Source organism: Emiliania huxleyi, assembly GCF_000372725.1.
Source record: "Emiliania huxleyi CCMP1516 unplaced genomic scaffold EMIHUscaffold_328, whole genome shotgun sequence".
Classification (NCBI taxonomy): Eukaryota; Haptophyta; order Isochrysidales; family Noelaerhabdaceae; genus Emiliania; species Emiliania huxleyi.
This window is the reverse complement of record NW_005199536.1, coordinates 32,501-55,121: the sequence shown is the minus strand read 5'-3', so window position 1 is coordinate 55,121 and position 22,621 is coordinate 32,501. Positions and strand designations below refer to the sequence as shown.

The 22,621-nt window shown below is 67.5% G+C and overlaps 5 protein-coding genes across 5 annotated transcripts in view; 4 read left to right on the top strand and 1 right to left on the bottom strand.

The window, feature by feature from the left end:
* Positions 1 to 573: 573 nt before the first annotated feature.
* Positions 574 to 2,981, top strand: EMIHUDRAFT_241277 (hypothetical protein; the record flags this gene model as incomplete). The annotated part of the gene is made up of 6 exons (XM_005773748.1): positions 574 to 578; positions 650 to 1,325; positions 1,584 to 1,817; positions 2,268 to 2,588; positions 2,782 to 2,829; positions 2,901 to 2,981. 6 exons carry the CDS (start codon positions 574 to 576, stop codon positions 2,979 to 2,981), a joined length of 1,365 nt encoding a protein of 454 aa, XP_005773805.1.
* A 6,303-nt stretch (positions 2,982 to 9,284) lies between these two features.
* Positions 9,285 to 10,032, top strand: EMIHUDRAFT_368780 (hypothetical protein; the record flags this gene model as incomplete). Its single annotated transcript, XM_005773747.1, has 3 exons — positions 9,285 to 9,521; positions 9,604 to 9,831; positions 9,931 to 10,032. Coding segments are annotated over 3 exons (567 nt in total), but the record flags the coding sequence as incomplete, so codon positions are not given.
* Positions 10,033 to 12,014: 1,982 nt separating this feature from the next.
* On the top strand, positions 12,015 to 12,597 carry EMIHUDRAFT_241275 (hypothetical protein; the record flags this gene model as incomplete). Its single annotated transcript, XM_005773746.1, has 2 exons — positions 12,015 to 12,059; positions 12,133 to 12,597. 2 exons carry the CDS (start codon positions 12,015 to 12,017, stop codon positions 12,595 to 12,597), a joined length of 510 nt encoding a protein of 169 aa, XP_005773803.1.
* A 734-nt stretch (positions 12,598 to 13,331) lies between these two features.
* EMIHUDRAFT_444491 (hypothetical protein) lies at positions 13,332 to 16,165 on the top strand. Its single transcript, XM_005773745.1, has 7 exons — positions 13,332 to 13,368; positions 13,499 to 13,606; positions 13,732 to 14,069; positions 14,228 to 14,276; positions 14,419 to 14,586; positions 15,350 to 15,448; positions 15,650 to 16,165. Exons 1-7 carry the CDS (start codon positions 13,363 to 13,365, stop codon positions 15,794 to 15,796), a joined length of 915 nt encoding a protein of 304 aa, XP_005773802.1. The 5' UTR covers positions 13,332 to 13,362; the 3' UTR covers positions 15,797 to 16,165.
* Positions 16,166 to 18,870: 2,705 nt separating this feature from the next.
* EMIHUDRAFT_444486 (hypothetical protein) overlaps positions 18,871 to 22,621 on the bottom strand; it is a 4,136-nt gene continuing 385 nt past the window's right edge. Inside the window, exons 1-12 of the mRNA XM_005773744.1 lie at positions 22,438 to 22,621; positions 22,154 to 22,313; positions 21,702 to 21,780; positions 21,513 to 21,624; positions 21,187 to 21,381; positions 20,922 to 21,002; positions 20,740 to 20,847; positions 20,408 to 20,672; positions 20,261 to 20,338; positions 19,775 to 19,867; positions 19,317 to 19,435; positions 18,871 to 19,174 (exon numbers count right to left, since the gene is read on the bottom strand). The exon at positions 22,438 to 22,621 is cut by the window's right edge and continues 385 nt beyond it. Coding sequence (XP_005773801.1) covers positions 19,043 to 19,174; positions 19,317 to 19,435; positions 19,775 to 19,867; positions 20,261 to 20,338; positions 20,408 to 20,672; positions 20,740 to 20,847; positions 20,922 to 21,002; positions 21,187 to 21,381; positions 21,513 to 21,624; positions 21,702 to 21,780; positions 22,154 to 22,313; positions 22,438 to 22,621 — 1,606 coding nt within the window. The 3' untranslated portion in view covers positions 18,871 to 19,042. The remainder of the gene's footprint in view (positions 19,175 to 19,316; positions 19,436 to 19,774; positions 19,868 to 20,260; positions 20,339 to 20,407; positions 20,673 to 20,739; positions 20,848 to 20,921; positions 21,003 to 21,186; positions 21,382 to 21,512; positions 21,625 to 21,701; positions 21,781 to 22,153; positions 22,314 to 22,437) is intronic.

Here is a 22,621-nt window from a genome sequence, read left to right as displayed (position 1 = left end):
ACCTCCCGCTCCTCCGCGGCGATCGTCGCCGCCAGCGCCGCTCGCGCCTCCGCCTGCCGCGCCTCCTGCGCGTCGACGTCCGCCTGCAGCGCGGCCGCCCTGTCCGCGGCGAGCCTGGCGGGGGGTTGAGGGAGAGGTTGGGAGGGAGGGAGGGAGGGGGGGGAGGGGGGGGAGGGGGAGGGAGAGGGGGGGGGGGGAGGGAGGGGGAGGGAGGGAGGGAGGGAGGGAGGGAGGGGGGGGGGGGGGGGAGAGAAAAAGAAAAAGAGAAAGAAAGAGAGAAAGAGAGAACGAAAGAGAGAGAGAGAGGCCCCTGCGAGCCTCCGCGGCTCCACACGGCGCAAAAGGCTCGCCCACCGGCAGGGGGTCGGACCCGGCCCCACAAGGAGGGGAGGCCTGTGGCCCCCCACTTCGGGTCTCCCTGTGGGAAGGGGAGGGAAGGGGAGGAAAACTTCTCAACTCACCCCCAGGAGGGGGGGGGGGTGGAGGAGGGTGAGGGGAGAGGAAGAGGGGCGGTGGTTCGCCTCGAGGGTAGCCCACCGCTCGGCGAGCTGCAGCGTGCGCGGCGTGTAGAAGATGTGGTCGAGCGCCCACTCGACGCAAGGCCCCTAAGGCCAGGTCAGGTCAAGGAAGCTTCTCCACACACACGAAGGTGGTGGGGCAAGGGCCAGGCTAGCCCTCGCGACTCCACGTCTAGACAGGCAGGAGCCGTTGCGTTGTACACCTTCCGCTCCAGCGGATACTTCTGCGCCGGAAGCCTCGTCAACTCGAGCGTTGTGCTGACCGCGGCGCACTGCCTAGTCGACGACCACGGCACCTACCTCGAATCCGTTTGGGCCTCCGTCCATCGTCACGACATCACCATGACGGCGGCGGCAGAGATGAACGAGCTAGAGAACGAGCGCGGAGGAGCTGACGGCTGCGCAGCCAACATTTTTGTCTCAAGTATCAAGGTCCACCCGGACTACTCATCAGTCACGGAAGGCGCCGACGTCGCGTTGCTCTACCTGTCGTCGCCCGCGCCCTGCGCGGGACAGGAGACGCCGATCATCGCGATCGACACCGGAATCGACGACTGGGCTGGATCCCAGCTGACCGTGGCTGGCTGGGGAAGAACAAGCTCTAGCCCGAGGGCTAGCCCGCCGACCTCGGATGTGCTGCGCGAGGCCGACGTCATCGGCGTCGCGAATGTGGGCTGCGAGGCGGCCTACGGGAGAGCCGACATGACAGGGATGCTCTGTGCATCCGACGGCTCTGCCAGGGGGGATGCCTGCCAGGGAGACTCGGGCGGACCGCTGTGGAGCGCTGCGGGCGCTGAGCCCGTGCTGGTTGGAGTCGTCTCGTGGGGAATCGGATGTGCCGATCCAGACTACCCGGGCGTCTACGCGCGCGTCGCGCACTACGCGGACTGGATTCTCGCGGGCGCCGCCGACACCGATGCCACGCCGTACCCGCCCCCGCCGTCCCCGCCGCTCTCTCCACCGCCGCCGTCCCCGCCGCCCCTGCCGCCATGCCCGCTCGGTGACGTCTGCGTCGTCGACGGCCCGTGCTTGATCACCGACGGCGGCTGCGCCACTTCGCCCGAGTTCCCGAACGACTACGCAAACTTCAAGGACTGCACCATCACTGGCCTGCCGCAGGCCGCGCTGGATGTGATCGCCTTTGACGTGGAGGGGGACGAGGACTCTTACTTCGACTACGACGGCGACGGCGACCCCACGAATGACTGCACCTACGACTACCTCCTCGTCAACGGCGTCAAGTACTGCGGCACCTCGGGCCCGGCCGGGGTCGTGCCGTCGGATGGGAACATGGCGTGGGTCTCTGACGAGATCGAAACCAGGCCAGGCTGGAAGGCGCGCGCTCCCCTCCCTGCACCTCTGGCTCCCACACACTGCCCTATCCCCGCCTCTCGCGCTCACCCAGCCCCGGTGCCCAGTCCGTGCGCCCCCCCCCCCCTATCACCGCAGGTGTGCTGGGCTGCGCAGCCGCCATCGCCTCCTCGGCCGCCACCATCGCCACCCGCGGCACCCTCCACGACGCCGTCGCCGCCGCCGCCGTCGGCCTCGCCGTCGCCACCTCCTCCGTCAGCCTCGCCCCACTCGCCGCCCCCACCCTCCGCCTCGCCATCACCGCCGCCGCCCTCCGGCTCACCTTCGCCACCACCGTCCTCATCGCCCTCGCCACCGCCACCGTCGGCGCCGCCCTCGCCGCCGTCCCCCTCTCCATCGCCGCCCCCGCCGCCCTGGCCGCCAATGCGGCCAGGCGAGGCCAAGGCCCCCGCCTCCTCCTTCGCTCTCAAGATCAGCGCGACCCGGCGGCAGCGTGCGCTGGCCGCCATCGACCAGGTCGAGGCCGCCGTGATCAGCTCTTTCGCCGCCACCGACCCTCCTGTGACTGTCACCGCCGAGCAGATGACCCTCGAGGACCTCGGCGATAGCAAGGTGCGCGTGACCATCGTCCAGGCCGAGGGAGGGCCGACCGTCGAAGACTTGACGGCCGCCGCGGAGCAGCCAGCCTTCCTCACGCGCATGGCAGTGGAGCTGGAGGTGGCAGAGGTCTCCTTCGACCTCCCGCCCGCCACGATCGCGGTGATTGTTGCGCCGCCGCCACCCTCGCCGCCGCCACCCCCTTCCGGGCCTACCCCTAGCGCGGTCTCGAACGGACGGACCACCGACGAGGACAAATTCCCCGTCGTCCCCGTCGTCGGCGGCGGCGTCGGCGCCGCCTTCCTCGTCGCCGCCTCCCTGATCGCCAGAAGTGCGCTCGCCGACCGCCGGAAAGCGCGCATTGCGCAAGCGCGTGAAGCGGCATCCCATGCGCGAAGTCCCAGTGTGCGTTGCAGCGACGCGGATCTGTCCCTGCGCGCCTAGCCGGGGTTTCTTCCTTTGTTCCTTATTAAGTTGCGATTCGTCAACCTCTTCCTCGTACTTTTCCGAAAATCCGAAATGAAGGTTGAAGCTATGAAAGCAGCACAAGATTAAGTTGTTGTTGGCAGCTTTGCCGCTCGCGGAGACGTTGTAATGGTGATGGCTGGTGCTACAAGGCAAAAGCACCAGCCAACCAGCCATCACCATTACAACGCCTCCGCTCGCCGCGCGCGTGAACAGTGCTCCAGGCCCCAAATGATGTGTGAGTGTTAGAGTTGTTTGGTATTGCCAAAAATCTCTCTCCATCGCCCGACTGCCGAACGAGGAACGTCGGCTTTGAGCGTGGTTTGCCTGAGTTACTGCCAGCCACGCGCCAGTCCGCACCTGCACTTTTTGGGAAAGTACTACACAGGGAGGGTGTACGAATTCTTTTCTTCTGTATGTCAGTGCTTAGCACGCCAGAAAACAACTCTCTCTCTCAGCAGACAGGCTCGACACAGGCGCGGACTGGCGCGTGCTAGCACTAACACAGGCACACGTAAAGAAAGAAAACACACAGCAGGAAGCCACCACACAGGGATTTTAAGGGGAGGAGTGTGGTCTGTGGAGCTAGCCGTCGCCCATCCTTGGGCGGCGTCTGCCTCTTCCTATCTCTCTTCGCAGTCTTCTCTCGCCTATTCTCGCAGCGACCTTCATGCCACCTCGCGATCTTTCTTCCCACTCTCGTCGTTGCCTGGTTTCTTTCTTTGAGAGAGAGAGAGCAATGACGTGTGAGTGTTAGAGTTGTCTGTTTCTTTGTGCCTTGTGTAAAAGAAAGAAAGGAAGAAATTAGACAACCCAAGGGAGGGATGGGAGGACGGCACGCCGCCACCACGCGAGGCCGCGAAATTCTTTTTCTCGCGTGATACCGAACGCCGTTTGGCACGCGGTTTGCACGCTCACGTAGATCTTTATGCGCCGTTTCTTCGTCCTCGTAAGCATCGCCGGGCTCGCCAACGGGATCGAGCTCTCATCGCGGGTCTCTATCGCCGGCTCCGCATCCGGTTCGAACGTGGTTCAGCAAGTCAACACCAGCGGCAGAGTCAGCAGTGGAGGCGGCGGCGGCGGCAGCAGCCGGCAGGCGGCCCGGCGGTCGCTTGAGGGCGCCAGCACGAGCGGCACGATCATTGGGTGCACCAACCCGGTTCCGGTGCAGGGCGGGTGCGCCGCCTCGCTCGGCCTCCTCAAGGGCGACGGCCAGGAGGCCGGCTACCTGCTCATCACGCCGCACACCTCCACCGACGTCTGGCTGGTCGACGCCTCCAGCGGCGACATCGTCCACAGCTGGAGCACGCCGTACGGCACCGGCCACGCCGTCTACCTCACGCCCGGCGGCGACATCGTGCGCCTCGAGAACAACTACTCTGCTGCCTACGACATCGGCATCGCCGGCGGCGCGTCGCATATCTCTGCGTACGACGCGGCGGGCGAGCTCCTCTTCACCAAGGGCGTCAACCAGGCGACGCACCGCCTCCACCACCAGTTCGAGCTCTCGACCTTCGACGCGCGCGCCAAGACGGGCACCCTCTTCGCCCTCGCTGCGTACAAGCTCAGCTGCGAGGAGGCCAGAGGGCTCGGCCGCACCAGTTGCGAGGAGGAGGACGGCCTGTACGTCGAGGCGGTGCTCGAGATCGACACGGAGGGCGACGTGGTGTGGGAGTGGTACATGAGCAACCACGTGTGCGACGGCTGCGACAACCTGACCAAGGTGCCGATCAACTCGGGCTCGGGGAAGCAGCAGGCCGACTGGGTGCACGCCAACTCGCTCGTGTACGACGCGGAGAAGGACGTGCTGCTCATGGGCGGCGCCTACACCAACGAGGTGCCCGTCTCCCCCTCGAGTCATTCTCCCCCACAGACCGCCCTCGCCCCCCCCCCACCACCACCAGCCCCTCGAATCCTCCTGCCCCACCCGACCCCGCCTCTCCCGCCTCAGCAGCAGTACTCTCCCACCTTCAGGTGTACGTCATCAATCACACCTCGCCGAGCGAGACGCCGCTGATGGGCGACGGCGCGCCGGCCTCGCTCCTCTACCGCTTCGGCGCGGGCCGCTTCGGCGAGCAGCACGACGTGCGCGTGCTGCCGTGCGAGGACGGCCTCTGCTTCACAGTCTTCAACAACGGGCGGTACGAGAAGAATGGCTGTACGTTCGACGGGAACGGAGTGCAGTCGACGGAGTGCAGCAGCGAGGTGCTGCTCACGACGCTGCCCCTCGCGGTCCTCGACCCCAGCCAGGCGACGCCCCCCGCGACCGAGGTGGTGGTGCAGGCGCTCTTCAACGCGAGCACGCTGCCGGACGGCCTGCTGGGCGACGGCTCCGGCAAGTTCCTGCGGCTCACCGACGGCAGCGACGTGCGGGAGCTGGACCCCTTCTTCAGCCTCATCCTGGCGAGCGCGCAGCTGGTCGGGGAGCCCTTCACGAATGGGTCGTACCTCTCGGTGATGGTTGGCACGACCGGGACTCTGTTCGAGGCGTACTGGAACGCTTCTGGCCTCGGCGCCTACTCGGACGTGCGCCTCGTGTGGCAGGTGCCGGGGGAGAACCCGCTCGGCTCGGGCAAGCCGGGCCCGGGCAAGGCGCCGAACGTCCTCAACTGCACGCTCCCCGGCCTCCAATTCCTGTCGGGCACGCCGAACGCGGGCTGGACGACGAGGGCGTTCAACGCGCAGCGGTACTCGCCCGACATCGTCGGCTGCCAGCCGCCTGTGTCGCCGCCGCCGTCGCGGCCCCCCTCCGCGTCGCCCTCGCCGCCTCCGCCGTCGTCGCCCTCGCCGCCTTCTCCGCCGCCTGCCCCACCCGCTGCCCCACCCGCTGCCCCACCCGCTGAACCCCCGCAATCACCGCCAGCCTCCGCCTCGCCCTCGCCACCACCGCCCTCTGCCTCGCCCTTGCCACCGCCGCCGCCATCCGCCCCCTCGTCTCCGCCGGCGCCGCCGTCGCCGCGGCCGCCGCCCCACCTGGTCTTTGTGCTGACGGACGACGTCGGCTTCAACGACTTTCACGACAGCTCCGACATTGGGGAGGCCTGGAACAACACGAGGGCGCTGCTCTCCGAGGCGATCCAGATCAACAGCACCTACACGGAGACCATCTCGATTCCTTCGCGCCGCTCCTTCCTCACGGGCCGCCAGGCGCGGCTGGTGACCCCCGGGAGGGAGGGGCAGGACTGGTCGAAGAACGAGACGACGATCGCGCACAAGCTGCTGGCGCAGGGGTACGTGACATACGCGATCGGCAAGTGGTTCGCTGGCTACACGAGCTGGACGATCGCGCCAACCGGCCGCGGTTTTGCGCGCTTCTTCGGGCAGTACGAGAACATTTACAGCTACAATTCGCCGTGCACCAAACCCGCCGACAACGACCCGCTCAAGCCGCGCTGGGACACCTTCTACTCGGAGGCGATGCCGTTTGAGACGCGCGACGCGAGCTTCGAGGCGCCGTTCTTGCGGTACGGGCTAGAGGCGATCGGGCCCGACGGCAACGGGCGGTACAAGACGGAGCTCTACGACGACAAGGCGACCGCGTTCATCGAGCAGCACAAGCTGTACCACCCCGACAAGCCACTCTTCCTCTACTATGCACCCGTCCCGATTCGTGGCGCGGGCGGCGACAAGAGCGACCACCCGGACGAGTACATGGACGCGCCGGCCTGCGCAGGGCTGGACAATGAGCGGCGCCGGAAAGCCTGCGCGGCCGCCGTCGCCCTCGACGAGTCGGTTGGCCACCTCGCATCGGCGCTCAACACCGGCGCGTACGCGAACGACGACCACGTCGTGGCGATGACCGCCGACAACGGCGCCGCCACGTGGAGGGTCACGTCCGGCGGCAGCAACGCCCCCCTGCGCGGGAACAAGTACGAGGTCTTTGAGGGCGGCGTGCGCCTCAAGGCGCTCGTCTGGGGCCGGCATCCAGGCCTGGCAAGCAGCCCGCTGCTGGGGCAGACGTATACGGGCGGACGAGTGCAGCTCATCGACTGGCACGCGACCTTCGCCGCGCTCGGCGGGCACGTCGACATCAGCACGTCTGAGGAGGTGGTGAATGCCGGCCTCGACGTGTGGGCCGCGATCACGAACAACTCTGCGTCGCCGAGGACCGAGATGATTGTCGCTAAAGACTTCTACACCCGGCAAGCCGGCGTCGCCTTCTGGCAAGGGCCGTGGAAGCTGATGGTCGGCGTCGCGTACGGGCCCGACCCCAACTTGAACTGCGACGGGGCTGCTTACGGGCCGGCATGTGAGGTTCCTGGCGACAGCGTACTACAGCATTTGGGCCATTCGTTTCCAGTACGCTCGGGTGATAACGACGCCTATCTGCAGGTGCAGAGCTACGATGTGCACGTCGGCCCAACGTGTAATTGCTTGGAGGGCTTCTTTCCGCAAGGTCCATTCGGTTCGGGCTACTCCCTCTACAACATCGACAACGACCCGGAAGAACAGGACAACCGGACGTCCGACTTCCCCGAGCTGGTGGCGAACCTCTCCAGCCGTCTCGACGTGCTCTGGGACTCGGGCGTCCGTTCGGCTCCAGACCCAAACGACGATTGCGACGCCAGCCAAGCGGGAGTGGGGGTCACCGGTCGGCGGCTGGAGGAGACGTGCCCCGACTACCCTCAAGGCGTGGACACCTGCACCCTCCAGCTGCTCGGGGGAAGCTGCTCGGGGGACCCGCTCCTGCCGACCCACTGCGTGCAAGAGGCCGGCTGGTGCACCTCCCCCGTCTGCGAGTCCGCCCCGAACGTGACGGTGTGGCCGTCGCTGCCACCGCCGCCTTCGCCGCCGTCGGACCCCCCCTCGCCGCCACCTCCTTCCGCCTCGCCCTCACCGCCGCCTTCCTCCGCCTCGCCGTCGCCGCCGCCGCCGTCCGCATCGCCGTCGCCGCCGCCTCCCTCCGCATCACCGTCGCCGCCACCTCCTTCCACCTCGCCCTCTCCGCCACCTCCCTCGCTTTCGCCGTCGCCGCCGCCTCCGTCTGCCTCGCCCTCTCCCCCGCCGCCTCCCTCCGCCTCGCCGTCGCCGCCGCCTCCCTCCGCCTCGCCGTCGCCGCCGCCTCCCTCGCTTTCCCCCTCGCCTCCGCCGCCGTCCGCCTCGCCCTCGCCACCGCCGCCGTCCGCCTCGCCGTCGCCGCCGCCGCCGTCGGCATCACCGTCGCCACCGCCTCCATCCTCTTCGCCCTCGCCGCCGCCGCCGTCCGCGTCGCCCTCGCCGCCGCCTCCCTCCGCCTCGCCGTCGCCGCCGCCTCCCTCCGCCTCGCCGTCGCCGCCGCCTCCCTCCGCATCACCGTCGCCACCGCCTCCCTCCGCCTCGCCGTCGCCGCCGCCTCCCTCCGCATCGCCCTCACCGCCGTCTCCCTCCGCCTCGCCATCGCCGCCGCCTCCCTCCGCCTCGCCATCGCCGCCGCCTCCCTCCGCGTCGCCGTCGCCGACGCCGCCGTCGGCATCGCCCTCTCCGCCGCCTCCCTCCGCATCGCCCTCGCCGCCGCCTCCCTCCGCATCGCCGTCGCCGCCGCCTTCCTCCGCCTCGCCCTCTCCGCCGCCTCCCTCCGCCTCGCCGTCGCCGCCACCTCCTTCCGCCTCGCCCTCACCGCCGCCTCCCTCCGTGTCGCCGTCGCCGCCGCCTCCCTCCGCATCACCGTCGCCACCGCCTCCCTCCGCCTCGCCGTCGCCGCCGCCTCCCACGCCGCCGCCTCCCTCCGCCTCGCCATTGCCGCCGCCGCCCACGCCGCCGCCACCTGCCCCTCCGCCGCCGGCGGTGCCGACGCCCTCCGGCTCGCCCTCGCCCTCGCCGCCCGCGCCGCTGCTGCCCTCGCGGCCGCCCTTTTCACCCCTCCCCGAGGGCATTGTCGTGGAGGAGGTGCCCGTGATCAAGTTCACCATCATTGTCACGATCTCCGCCGAAGTGAACGACATCGACGTCACTGAACTCGAGGCCTCCTTTCGCCCTGCGCAGCAGTGCTTCTTGACAGAGTGCAAACTCACCGTGACGCTCCACCCCGTCGAGCAATCGGCAGCCCGTCGGGCACTCAAGGCTGCGGGAACGGTTGCTTCGAGCACGGCCAGCGTGTTCAAGGATGGCAACACACTTTCCGCCGTGCGCAACGCGAACTATATATTCGCCGGGAGCTCGGCCACCCAAGCCGGCAATATCCTGAATCAGCCCGTCAGCGAGGTCGACCCCAACGTCAACGAACGCGAGGACACCGAGCCGCGCGCGGTCGCGCCGCCGCCGCCCTCCGTCCCACCCACAAAGCCGCCGCCCTCGTCGCTTTCACCTGACGTGAACCCGCAGTCCAGGGACCCGCCGTGCTTCCCCAGCTCTGCCACCGCCGCCCTTCGCGATGGGCGCACCGTCCGCCTCGACGAGTTGCGCGAGGGCGAGGCCATCCTCGTCGGTTGGGCGGACGGCACCCTCGGCTTCGACGTCGTCTCCTCTTTCTCGCTGGCCGACCCGTCCGCCAAGGCGTCTTTCCTCTCGCTGACGACCGCAACGGCGACGGTCACGCTCACCCCGACGCACAAGCTGCCCGCCGGCCCGGCAAAGGCGCTCAAGCAGGCGTCCGAGGTTGCCGTCGGCGAGACGATGTGGCTCGCGTCGCCGGCCGTGGGCACGCTCGTGCAGGCGCGTCAACCCCCAGCACCACACCCCTGCCTCTCCCGATGCTAACCTTCCTTCCCCCCTCCTTCCCCCCCTCCCCCTCCAGGAGCCCATCCTCGGGATCGCCTCGGTCATGGCCGACGGCCTGCACAGCCCCCTCACCAAGCACGGAGGCTGGCCGGTCGTCGATGGCGTCGCGACCTCGTACAACAGTGCGGCCGTCGTCGCGCGCAACAAGTACCTCGTTCCGATCGTGGAGGCGGTCTGCCCCTCCCTCGCCCGCCTCGTCGTGGCGGCCACGAACCCAAAGGCGATGCACTACATCGATGGCGAGGTGAGCCCTCTCCCGCGCCGTCCCAAGTTTAGAGTGTCACTTGTCCCCACTCCCTCCCAACCCCACAACCCGCCCAATTTCGCTTCTTCACTCGACCAGGTGGTCGAGCCGCTCTCTTGGCTCGAGCTTGCGTACGCGGCCGTCACGCTCACGGCTGCCAGGACCGCGTTTGGCGCGCGCTCAAGCTCGCACCTTCGTTTGGCGAGGGTAGAGTAGTTGGAGAGCTCAGAGAGAGACGGAGCACACGGTTTACACCGGGCACACGCGACTGGCGCGCGCAGTGGCACAGACAAAAGAAGTTCGCGATATAATTTCAGGAAACGCGCTTGTAGACGGAGCTTCTCGGCCTCGCCCTCTCCGCCGCCTCCCTCAGCGTCGCCCCCCGCGCCTCCGTCAGCCTCGCTCTCGCTGCCGCCCCCCTCCGCCTCGCCGTCTCCGCCGCCACCGCCTGCCTCGCCGTCGCCGCCTCCACCCCGCCGCCGGCGTCGGGGCGTCGCCCTCGCCGCCGCCCCCGTCGGTCGTCGACCCCGTCGGCCTCGCCGTCGCTGCCGCCGCCATCGCCTCTATCTCCTGGCGAGCTGGCGGCCCTATCGTGGGTTTATGGTCAGTGTACGCGACAGTGTGTCCGCCACATTGCCACCGTCGCTGCCCCCGCCGTCCGCCTCGCCCTCGCCGCCGCCACCCTCCACGACGCCGTCGCCGCCGCCGCCGTCGGCCTCGTCGTCGCCACCGCCGCCGTCTGCCTCGCCATACTCGCCGCCCCAACCCTCCGCCTCGCCATCACCGCCGCCGCCCTCCGGCTCACGCTCGCCACCGCCGTCTTCATCGCCCTCGCCACCGCCACCGTCCGCGCCGCCCTCGCCGCCGTCCCCCTCTCCATCGCCGCCCCCGCCGCGATAGCAAGGTGCGCGTGACCATCGTCCAGGCCGAGGGAGGGCCGACCGTCGAAGACTTCGCGACCGCCGCGGAGCAGCCAGCCTTCCTCACGCGCATGGCAGTGGAGCTGGAGGTGGCCGAGGTCTCCTTCGACCTCCCGCCCGCCACGATCGCGGTGATTGTTGCGCCGCCGCCACCCTCGCCGCCGCCACCCCTTCCGGGCCTACCCCTCTGGCGCGGTCCCGAACGGACGGACCACCGACGAGGACAAATTCCCCGTCGTCCCCGTCGTCGGCGGCGGCGTCGGCGCCGCCTTCCTCGTCGCCGCCGCCCTCATCGCCAGAAGTGCGCTCGCCGACCGCCGGAAAGCGCGCATTGCGCAAGCGCGTGAAGCGGCATCCCATCCATGCGCGAAGTCCCAGTGTGCGTTGCAGCGAGCGACGCGGGTCTGTCCCTGCGCGCCCCACCAGGTTTTCTTCCCTTTTGAGTTAAAAAACATTCCTCTCGTAGTACGTAGAAGCAAGAAGGTCACGGTTCCCGCCGTCGGCAAGTCATTCGGATTGATTAGAGTCCGCCCCCCGGTTGCCAACTTTGTGCCTATTTGCAACCATGGCGGGCGCCTTGGATGGCGACCCGATCTCGATGCTGCTCGGCCTCTTTCCCGCCTTTGCGGTGGGCTGGTCGGTGTACAAGAAGTCAAAGACGGTGGCCTCCTACGCGCAGCTCGGCGGGCTGCAGGGTCGGGAGCAAGCGGAGATACAGCTGCTGGCCGAATCCAAATCTCGCGACTCCTCCACTGGGCCCCAGCCCATCAAGATGCAGGACAAGACGTCGTTCAGCTTGAGCGTGGCTGGGATCTGCGCCACCGTTTACCTGCTCGGCGCCGCGCCGGCGCAGTTTTACCTGTGGTACACGCCGGTGGCCGCTGCCCTATGCGCGTTGCGCTGGTACACCTTCAAGAAGCAGCTGCAACACAACCTGCTATACGACTTTTGCTACTGGGTCAACGGCCTGGCGATTGTCTACCTGTGGATCATGTTCCCCTCCTCCACAGTCTTCCAGATCCTCTTCGTCGTTGCCAACGGGCCGCTCGCCTGGTCCATGCTTGCCTACTCGCAGGCGCCCTCGCAGCCACGCCCCGCACACCGCGTTGCATTGGCCCGTGCCGTGAACGCCAGCTCCGCCCGCTGCAACGGCATGTATCCCTTCGATCTCTGACCCCCCCCCCCCCCCCGCCGCCGCCGCCGCAGTCGCTCGTCCTCCACTCCTATTCCCACACGGCGTCCGTCTTTCTTCACCTCGCGCCGATGCTTGTGACGCACGCCCTACGATGGGTCTCGCCGGCCGAGCGGGTGGCTCCGCCCCCCTCAGAAAATCGGGAAGGCGCGCTTGCGGGGCAGGACCCCGCCCCCCCCCTTCGCACAGGACTCTGGAGCGTTCGCCTTCGACACGTGCGACAGTGGCAAGTACGGTTGCTACATCTCGACCGGGACGCTGTGGGGCCAGGCGATGCTCTTCTTCTTCACACCGTGGTTTGTGTTTTACTACCTGTGGGTGTTCAAGAGCGGCGATAAGACGAGCGACCGCTCCTTTCAAGTACTGTACGACCGGGTCACCACGCAGGGCATGGCCGCCAAAGGACTGCAGAAGGTGCTGAGCAAGCTCAAGATTGACACCACGCACGACAAGTTCAAGAAGGCGCTGTACGCGGGGCTGCACTATGGCACCGGGATGATTACCTGCGCCCTCGCAACGCTCTTCTGGCACTCGTACACGGCCCACTCGGCCTTCTTGATTGCCATCGCTGGCGCCTCCATCTGGAACGCATCCGGATTCTACTTCAACGTCTTCTCCTCACGCCAGGCTCCGCCCGGCTCTGCTGGGGGCTAGCGAGCACATGTCCACTATTTAGCCGCGCTGCTCACGTCGAGTCGCTCGAGGAATGGCCACGGGCGCTCTGGCCTCGCTTCATGTCATCGCCTTGCGATTTGCAGTTGGTAGCTGCTTTCTTGCCCGCGGGGACACGTGCGTCTTCTTCGGACTTCGCCGCTATCATCGCGCATTCCCATTCGCCATCTCGGGCGCATGTCCAAATGTTTAGGAGCTCGAACCCGCCGAGGCGGCGGCCTAGGGGTACAGTTTGGGATCTCGGGATGTTAATCATTAACAAGAAACAGGCTCGGCGCAGGTGCCTGCCCCAAGCGGCCGTGGGCTCTCAGTCAGGTAGCTAATGTAATTACGGTCCGGCGCACGAACAAGCCAAAAAATAAACCCTCTCCAATCGGGACAAAGTTGCGCGCATTTGTTTGGTTATCAGCGACCCAGTTTCGGCCCCTACGATCTTTCAGCCCACACCCGCTTTCGCAGTTTCCAGCCCGTTACTTCTCCTCCACCTGGTGGTGCGATGGGCTCCCTCCATGCTGTCAAAAAAGAAAGAACACAGCACCACACCAGGCTGCCGAGGGAGGGATGGGAGGACGGCACGCCGCCACCACACAGGGGATCTCTGTAGACGTACGCCTGATTCTTTTCGCGACCCACAGCGTTGGAGCGACCTGGAAACTGCAGCCGAAAATTTAAAAGAAACACGCTGAAAGGTCATTTTTTTCCGACCCACACCACACCAGAGTTTCGGCCTGCTCGCGAGCTCGAACGATGGCTGTGTGTCGCCTCCACCCCGCCTCCACCCCACCGCTCCACCCACCTCCCCTGCAAGCTCGAGCCCAGCGACGAGTGTGGCCCGACACACGCGCGCCGCCGCCAACACAGTGCTCCGCCCGCCGCTCTGCAGCCGACTGCGTTCAAGGACATTGGAAAGCTGTGCTCGGACCTGCTCTCCAAGGACTACAAGACCGGCAGCAATTCGGTCGAGGTCAAGTCCAAGGTCCCCAACGGCATCGTGCGTGGCCACGCCCTGCCGCGCCCAGCCGCGCCGCGCGCCCTGGCTGGCGCTCGCTGCTCTGCGCAGCGCGCGCCCTGGAGCCGGCCTCCGCTCTCTGACGGGTGGCGAATCGCCGTGCGCAGACATTCACGCCCAAGGCGGACAAGACGGGCGACAAATTCTCGGGCAGCCTCGCCGCCAAGTCTGCGGTGCCCGGCGGCGCTGACCTCGAGGTGACGCTGAAGACGTCGGGCGTCATGTCGGCGTCGCTCGAGGCGGCCAACATGATGAAGGGTCTCTCTCTGACGCTGGACTGCGAGACGCCGGCGCCCGGCAAGCCGGGCCTGCTCTCGTCGGGGAAGGGGACGCTCGACTACAAGACGGACGCCCTCACTGCCAAGGGCTCCTACGACTACTACCGAGGCAGCCACCGCAGCTCCACCACCGCAGCTCCTGCCACCACCGCAGCTCCCCTCCCGCTGTCCCCACCGCCGCCCCTGCCGCTCTCTCCATCTCGGCCGCTCGCTCACCGCTGCCCCCCCCCCCCCCCCCCCGCCCCTGCCCCCCCCGCCCCCCAACCCCCACTCCCCGAAACCCCCCCCCCCACCTCTTCTCCTCCGCCCCTCCACGGCCGCCAAGTTCACACCACGCGCCAGCTATGCAGCTATATAGTGAGGGGAGGGTTGCAGTTAACCCTCACCCCTCGCCCTCGCCCTCGCCCTCGCCCTCGCCCTCACCCTCACCCCAGCCCTAGCCCTCACTGCAACCCTCGCCAGATACCACTGGCTGAACCCACACTGGATTCGATACCCTGGAGGTATGGGACGTAGGCGCTCACGTTTGGCGCGTGCGCGGACTACTCCGTCTCCAAGTCGTCGCTGAGCAAGTACGCCGCGGCGTGCCAGTACGTAGCGCCCGACTTCACCGTGTGCGCGAAGCTGAACGAGGCCCTCGGCAAGCCGGGCGGGATGGTGTACGCGGGCTCGTACTACCACAAAGTGTCTCCAAAGATGCAGGCGCTGAGAGGAGGAGCCGAGATCAGCCGAGAGGCCACAGCGGGGAGCAGAGAGGCGCCGAGCCCTTTCCGGGACCCTTCCGAGACCCTCCCGGGACCCTTCCGAGACCCTTCCGAGACCCTTCCGAGACCCTTCCGAGACCCTTCCGAGACCCTTCCGAGACCCTTCCGAGACCCTTCCGAGACCCTTCCGGGACCCTCCCGAGACCCTTCCCCTCCGTGCGCCGCGCCTCGACCCGCCCCTCGCGGCGGTCGAGGGAGGGAGGAGCCGCCGCCCGCGCGGCGCCTGCCGTGTCCTCGCGGCGCACACAGAGCGGGTGGTTCCGCGCCAGCCTACGACACGCCTCGGGCTCGCCCCGTGCGGGGGTGTGTAATCTAACCGGCAGACATCCCCCCAGACCCCACCCTCTCCACCCTCTCCACCCTCTCCACCCTCTCCACCGGGCAGATACGCCCAGCCTACCGCCCCGCCTGCAGCCTCAACACCCCCCGACCACACCCCACCCCCCCCCACCACACCACAACACCCCCCCCCACACACACACACACGCGCGGTGTGTGTGTGTGTGTGAGTGGTCGAACACGCCCGCCACCGACCGCCACCTGCCTCACCCCGCACCTCACCCGCCGCCCCGGCCTCCTCGCCCACTCCGCCACCCGCACCCACCCCCGCCCCCATCCCGCACCCGCCCCCGCCCCCGCCCCCATCCCGCCCCCATCCTGCCCCCGCCCCCGCCCCGAGCCAGGTTGGCACCGAGGTGAGCAAGGCGGCCAAGAAAGACGCGGTCTCTCTCGCGTTCGGCTGCCAGTACAAGCTCGACAAGGACCTGACTGTCAAGGGCAAGGCGCGAGACTCGCCGAGAGTCGCCGAGAGTCGCCGAGATTCGATCCGCCGAGAGCAGACAAGGACCTCGCAGACCAGGAGGGTATGGCGGGGACTAGGCGAGATTAAGCGAGACTAGCCGAGATCAGAAAACGGACCCGACTGTCAAGGGTGCGCGTGCGATTGGCCCGAGCTTGGCCGAGCTTCCATCGGCTCGCCGCAGGTGGACGCCGACGGCATGCTCTCTGCCTCGTACAAGCACAAGCTCTCAAACATCTCGACCCTCACCCTCGCCACCGTCATCGACACGGTCCACCTCGCCGAGTCGTCAAAGCACAAGTTCGGCCTCGCCCTCAACCTCACCCCCTGAGGCGCCGCCGCGCCGCCGTCGCTGCCGTCGCGGCAGCGCGGCGGCGAAGCAGCCGCAATGGCACGCCGGGGGCGGCGCGGGGCGCTGCCAACGTCGCGCCGGGGGCGACTGCGCTCGGCCCGGCGCTCTCGCGCGGAGCGACGGGTGCGGGGGCGCGGGTCCGGCACCGCCCGGACGCAGCGGCGAGCGGTGGGCGCGCGCCGGTGTGGCCCTGTGGCTGTGCAAGATCTTCCTACGTTCGCGTCCGACCCACCTCGCTGTCCCGGGACGCACACGTGCACATCTCACGTCCCTCGACACGTCGAGAACCGCAAAATATAGGAATTCCAGTCCGCATGAACTCAAACGTAAAGCGGTAGTCTGAAGTGCATCGCGCGCAAGGCGCGCAAGGCGCATCCTTCGCCATGCGGGATGCGCGCTACGCCTACGGCAATTATCCTTTACGGCGGGGGTGTGGACCGTGAGTTGAGGAAATCGGGGGACGAGACGCGACCCACCTCGCCGCAGACGGTCCCGCGCCTCGCCGCTAAGTTTGCGGCACGCCCCGCACCGTCCGCTGTGCCGCGTTTTTTGTCCGGAGTGAAAAGTCCAACGCGCTCGTCGGTGACGGTGTCCCCCAACCTGCGCCGCGCTCGGCGAACCTCGACAGCGCCTTCGGTGGCATGCAGCTCTTTGCGCCTGAAGCCTGGAGAGCAGCTCCTCTGCTGCTCACACACCTCTGCACAGTTGACACAGCCTACTGTGCGGCTGCCGCAGCTGTGACAGCGATGGGCTCGCCCTCACTGGCCCTCAGTCACTTGTGCTGCGGGGCTAAGTGCGGGGCTTGTGTGAGCGACACTGCTCGGCGACTGCCGGCACACTGTGAGACCATGGGTGTGAGGTTAAATCACGCTACCAGCGCTTGGTCACATCGGCCCCGAGGTCAGATCCTTCTACTCTGTTGATGACAAGACTTGTCTACCGGCTGGAGCCGAGCAGGAGGGCCCGGCTCACAACCCCCTGGAGGGTCCACACCCTTTAGCCGCTAGCCCCGGGAGCGCGCCGTGGCGGACCGTGGATAATTGCGCTTTGGCCTCTCGTTTGCGGTGCCCCCGCCGTTTTAATTAGCCGTAGCGTTCGATCGATGAAATGCTTTTGACGGTAAAAGAATCTGTCACTGTGCGCCGATGTTCGCGCGGGGGCCCCCGGGCGCCCGGGGTTTTGTTGTGTCTGGAAAGAATATCGAAAATAGAACCAAATCGTGTCCAAATCGTGTCCAAAAAAAGGGGGGGGGGTATGGCGCTTGACAGCGCGCAGTGAAAGGGTGACTGACAGAAAGTCAGATGGACGGGGTTACAGACCGGTCGCGCTGAGCCCTGGGTCTTACAGCCTGACAGACACAGACCCGGCTTCTCGAGGCGCTCGCCTGCAGGCGACAGCCGGCGCAGCGAGGTGGTCTCACCCTCACCCATATCGACCGTGTACACGCAGCCACGGGTAAAAACACGATGCCCTCGGAATGGCGCCTAGGGTTCAATGGGCTGAACGAGAATTTGAGCAGGCCGTGCACACGGTACTGGCTGACAAAGAGGGAGCCGTCCTCGCTGCAAGCAATGCCAGTGCACCAGTTGCTGCGAGCAAGCCAAGCTGGTCCACTGCCAACTGACCGCTGCCGCTTGCGCACAGGAATCGCAGGCCACTCGTGCAGCACAGGCCTACGAGGGTGTTACAGGCTGTTATGTCCGTTCTCGGTTGTCTGCATGCGATCGCAGCCAGGACCTCCTGGGCGAGGCCACACGCGGCCAGCTGCACGCACAGCTCCGAGTCAGCCGGCGGCTCGGGGCTGTTCGTCGTCGTCGTCCTCCTCCGCCGCCGCCGCCTCGGGCTCGAAGTTAGCTGGTGGCGGCGCCGGTGGCGGCGCCGGTGGCGGCGCCAGCGGCGTGTGCCGGTCGCTCCCCCGTCTTGTGGGCACCTGCAGCACCTGCAGCACGTCTGTGGGCACCTGCGCTGCTTTCCGAGCAGGGACCGAATCGCGACCGGCAGCTCGCGCCCCAGCGGGGCACGCAGCATCGGTCGTCGTCTCGAACGTTCGGTCGATTATGGCCCTGCGACTTGGAAGCCGGGTCGATTCCGCATGGTACGGGACCCCTCGCTCGATCGTCTCGCCCTCCCTCACTGGTGTGTTCATTGGGGGGGGTCATAACAATTGAGCACCTCGCTTCTGTCCCATTCGATGTGATCAGCCACAAGATCCACCATCGCTCCACGGGAGAACACGGAAAGGAGTCGAGACAGGATGCGAGCGAGGACTCTGACTGGATCGCTCGGTCTGTCCGGCCCAAGCCAACCAATCTATCTCGCCAGGCACGTGCGCAACGTCCCTCGACACCACTCACTGCAGCGCGCAATAGAGCAGCGAAAGGCCTATTTATGTCTCAAAGAGACAGAAAGACAGCGCTTAAGGGAAAAGAAAGAATTTTGAGGCCTGGGAGGACGGCACGCCACCACCACACCCCCGAATGTTCATATGGGCGACGGCTTGCCGCCTCCGCCGATAGTCGGAGTGCCGACGCTGCGAGAGCTCGCCGAGTGGCACAGCTACAACGGCGTCCACCACCCCACATTTGCTCACGGCAGTGCCGCTGTAGTCGCGACTGCTTTTGGCAGCCTTCTCGGCGCCGGCCGGGCTGTCTTCTTTGCTATGACTTGCCCGCTGGCTGAACGCGCCGCTGGGTTCGCCTTCGCGTTTCGCGGTGCGGCTCCCATGTACATAATACCGTTTGTCATCGGCGCTCAGTGGGATTTGCTCGAGGCAAGCTGGGCACGCCGCGGCCAGCGGCGCCGAAGCATCGAGCCGCACGCTGCCGGGCATCTCGGGTAGGGACGAAAGATAGCGTGCATGCGCGTGTCCGGCCTCTGCAGCGTGCCGGAAGTGGCGGTAGCTGACTGCATTGGCTCGGAGATCGTCAAGGAGTGGTGTGGCTGGGGTGCGTGTTGATGTGAGAGCGGAGAGCCGCATGTGTGAAAAAAACTGGTATCGTTTATGGCGGCCGGCGCAGGGCCGTACCTGAGACTGTGTAGCGTCTTGAGAGGGCGAGAAGGCCGAGGGAGGAAATTAAACGAGAGCTAAAGCAGCGCAGCGGCCCTCAGTCGAGACAGTCCGCGCATCGGAATGTGCCGAGCACTGTGAGGTGCTGTCCCTGCGTAAGCGATTGGTTGCGCTCTCGCGCGAAGCAGCGAGAGATCCTACACGGCTGCGGACATCGATCACTCGGCGCTGGACGAGCTCTTCTTCTCCGCCGGCGGGTCCTCGTCGCGCAGCTCCATCTCGCTGATGAGCTGCCGCAGGTCCGCCAGCTGGATCTTCCCATCCGAGTCTGGGTCGAGCTGCTCCAGCACCTGCAGGGGTGGGGCACCCGGAGCCGCTCCGGGTGAGTCGAAGAGAGCCGGAGGAGCCCCCCCCCCCCCCCCCCCCCCTATCACCTCAATCTTTCTCGCTCTTTCTCTCTCGCTCGCTCTCGCTCTCACGTCTCTCGCCCGCCTGCTTCATCTGCTCTGCGTGCGGCCGCTTCCGCTTGTTCATCGACTCGAGCGCGAGCATCAGCTCCTCGTACGAGAGCACGCCGTCGCCGTCCAAGTCGATCGCGTGCAGCGACGCGCCTACGACAAGCAGCGCACCGCTAACGCAGCTGGCGGCGGCGGCGGCCTGCCCTGGCGAGGCGAGGCGGTACAGGGGGGAGGCGGGGAGGGAGGGAGGCGGGGGGGGAGGGGGCGGCAAAGGGAGGAAGCGGAGTGGGAGGGGGCGGCGGGGGAGGGGGCGGCGGGGGAGGAGGCGGCTCGATCTCCGTGCGCAGGCGGCTCGATCGAAGATGCGGGGAGGAGGCGGCTCGATCGAGCGTTCTGATGGGGCGCGTTCGGATGGGGCGCCGATCGAGCCGTCTGCCTTCTCGATCTCCACGCATCTTCCCCTATCTCCTCCCATCTCCCCCTATCTCGCGCCGATCGAGCCGTCTGCCTCCTCGATCTCCGTGCGCAGCGAGTCCATCATGACGCGCACGCGCGAGTCGAGCATGCGCGCAATGTAGGCGGAGCCTGGCGGCGCGGGCAGGCGCGGGGCACGCGGCAGGGTGCGGTGGGAATGGAAGTAGGGAGGAGAGAGGCAGGCGGGCAGGGAGGAGGGAGGCGGGAGCAGGGAGGGAGGCGGCAGAGAGGAGAGAGCACCGCGCCACCGAGGGCGGCGGGAGAGCGAGGGCGGCGGCGCTTGGTATGTGGGGCTCTACGGCGCGCCGGGCTGCTCCGCAGGGGCTGAGAGAGAGAGAGAGAAGAGAGGGAGGGAGGGAGGGAGGGAGGGAGGAGGGAGGGAGGGAGGGAGGGAGGGAGGGAGGGAGGGAGGGAGGGAGGGAGGGAGGGAGGGAGGGAGGGAGGGAGGGAGGGAGGGAGGGAGGGCAGGGAGGGAGGGAGAGAGAGAGAGAGGGGCGGTCTCACCTTGAGCCTTTGCCTCCTCGATCTCGGTCGCGCTCTCCAGCCTCTCCGCCTCGAGCTTCTGCCACTCCTTCTTCTCGCCTGATTAGCAATGGCGTGCTGAGTAGTGCTGAGTAGTGTGACTTCGCTCCTGCCACTCCGTCGTCTCGCCCTCCAGCGCGCTCGTCGCGGACAGCGTCTCCACCGCCGCCGCGATGTCGCGCACCTGCTCCCGCGACAGCCGCGTCGCCTCCTCCTCCTCCACCTCCTCCGCCGTCGCCGCGCCGTCGGCAGCCGCGGGCGACGCCTTCTCCGCCGCCGCCTTGTCGCCGCTCCCGCCCCCGCTCCACGTCACAGCCTCCGCCGGCCGCACGCTCGACGGGACCTTGTCGACGCCTGCGCGCTTGAGCTGCCTCTCCTCCTCGACCAGCTCCGCCTAGACCTCCTCACACCTCCCCATCCCTCCCCATCTCTCCCCATCTCTCCTCCTCGACCAGCTCCGCCTCGCGCTCGAGCGACGCCAGCGCCTCCTTGGTGGTGGTCGCCGCCCCCTTGGCCGCACCGCTGCCCGCCGAGTCGATCACCTCCTCGCGCATCGACGAGAGCGCGACCTGGTGGCGGGAGAGGTGGGGAGAGAGATGGGGAGAGATGGGGAGAGATGGGGAGAGATGGGGAGAGATGCGACCTGCGCGGCCTCGTCGTCGAGCACCTTCGACGCCGCCGCCGCCTCCCTCTCCGCCTGGGCCTCTTGCTGGTAGTCGCGCACCTGCGTGGTGCTCACGCCAACAGCCTCAGGGGAGGGTGGTGCAGTGTCCTCTCTCACGCACCGCGCGAGTAGGCGGGAGGCGCACACGTGTGCGGCGCCGGTGTGCGCGTCCTCTCGAGCGCTGGGTGGACGGCAAGAGGACGCGCTCCGCTAGAGCACGCGCTCCGCTTCTAGGGCCACGCACGCGCGCGAAGCGGAGCGCGTTGGAGAGCAGCAGCAACACGGACGGGATCTCGCGGTTCTGCGACAGCTGCAGCCACTCCTGCAGCGCAGCCGCCATCTGCGCCTGGCCGAGCCCCGCGCTCGGCAGCCCTCTCGCGCGCATGGCCGCGAGGAGCTCGTCTCGGGTGAGCGAGCCGACGCCCTCCCACATGATCTCCTGCGGAGGGAGATGTGGCGAGATGTGGCGAGATGTGGCGAGATGTGGCGAGATGTGGCGAGATGTGGCGAGATGTGGCGAGATGTGGCGAGATGTGGCGAGATGTGGCCGACGCCCTCCCACATGCTCTCCTTGTCGTCGTTGCGGAGCTGGCGCAGCTTGGTGCGGAGCTGGAAGCGGAGGACCGGGTCGGGGCCGAAGGAAGGCATGCCGAGGAAGTTGCAGAGCAGGGTGAGCTGCTGCCTGTCGGGGAGATTGGGGGAGATGCGGGGAGATGCGGGGAGATGTGGGGAGAGATGGGGCGGGGCGGCGTGTCTCGCCTGTTGAGCGCGTCTGGTGAGTCGACATGCTTGAAGTGCGACATGACCTGCAGCGTCTCCTCCCGCGACAGACGCTCGCCTGCGCCAGCAGCAGGTGCGAGAAGAGAAAAGCATCTCTGACCAGATCTTCCCATATCTCCGCAGATCTCCCCAGCAGGTGACGAGAGTCTGCGAGTCGCAACCACAAGGGCCACTCGCATCGCCGCTGCTCTGGACTGCACTCCCCACATCTCCCCACATCTCCCCACATCTCCCCACATCTCCCGCTGCTCTGGACTGCACTCCCCCCAGACCCCGCGTGAAGTCTCGAGGAGCCTGCCTAGGACCCCCGCCTCCCCACGGCGATGGCCTGCGCCAGCACTGCCGGCCTGACGCGCCCCCTGCCCTCCTCTCCTCTCCCTATCTCTCGCCGTACCTCGCGCACATCCCGGCTGTCTCTCGGCTGCGCGCACCCTCCCTCATCCGTCGCATGAACTTGCTAAACAGGTCGCGCGGGTACGGCTCCTCCGCGTCGCCGCCGCCCGCCTCCGCCTTCGCCTTGGTCGCCCTGTTCAGCTCCTTCGCACGCTCCTCCAGAGTGTGCTCCAGCACCTTGGCCACCTCAAGACGCACCTGCGCAGAGGCGAGCGCCGGCGCCGTGAGCCGAGGACGTCGGTGGATCGGGACGCCGTGGGAGCTGCCACCGCCGGCCGCCCCGCCGCCCTCAAGGTGCCGCCGGCGCCGCCCTCGCGCGCACCTTGAGGAGCTTGATCCGCTTCTCTTCGATCTGGTGCTTCTCCTCGAACGTGGACGGCAGCAGGTTTGGGAAGAGCCGGATCGCAAACGGCAGCGCAAACTCCATCATCGGCACGAGGAGGAAGAAGGCGAGCGGGATGACGCGCAGCAGATCGCCCAGCACCCGCACCAGCAGGCTGTGCTCG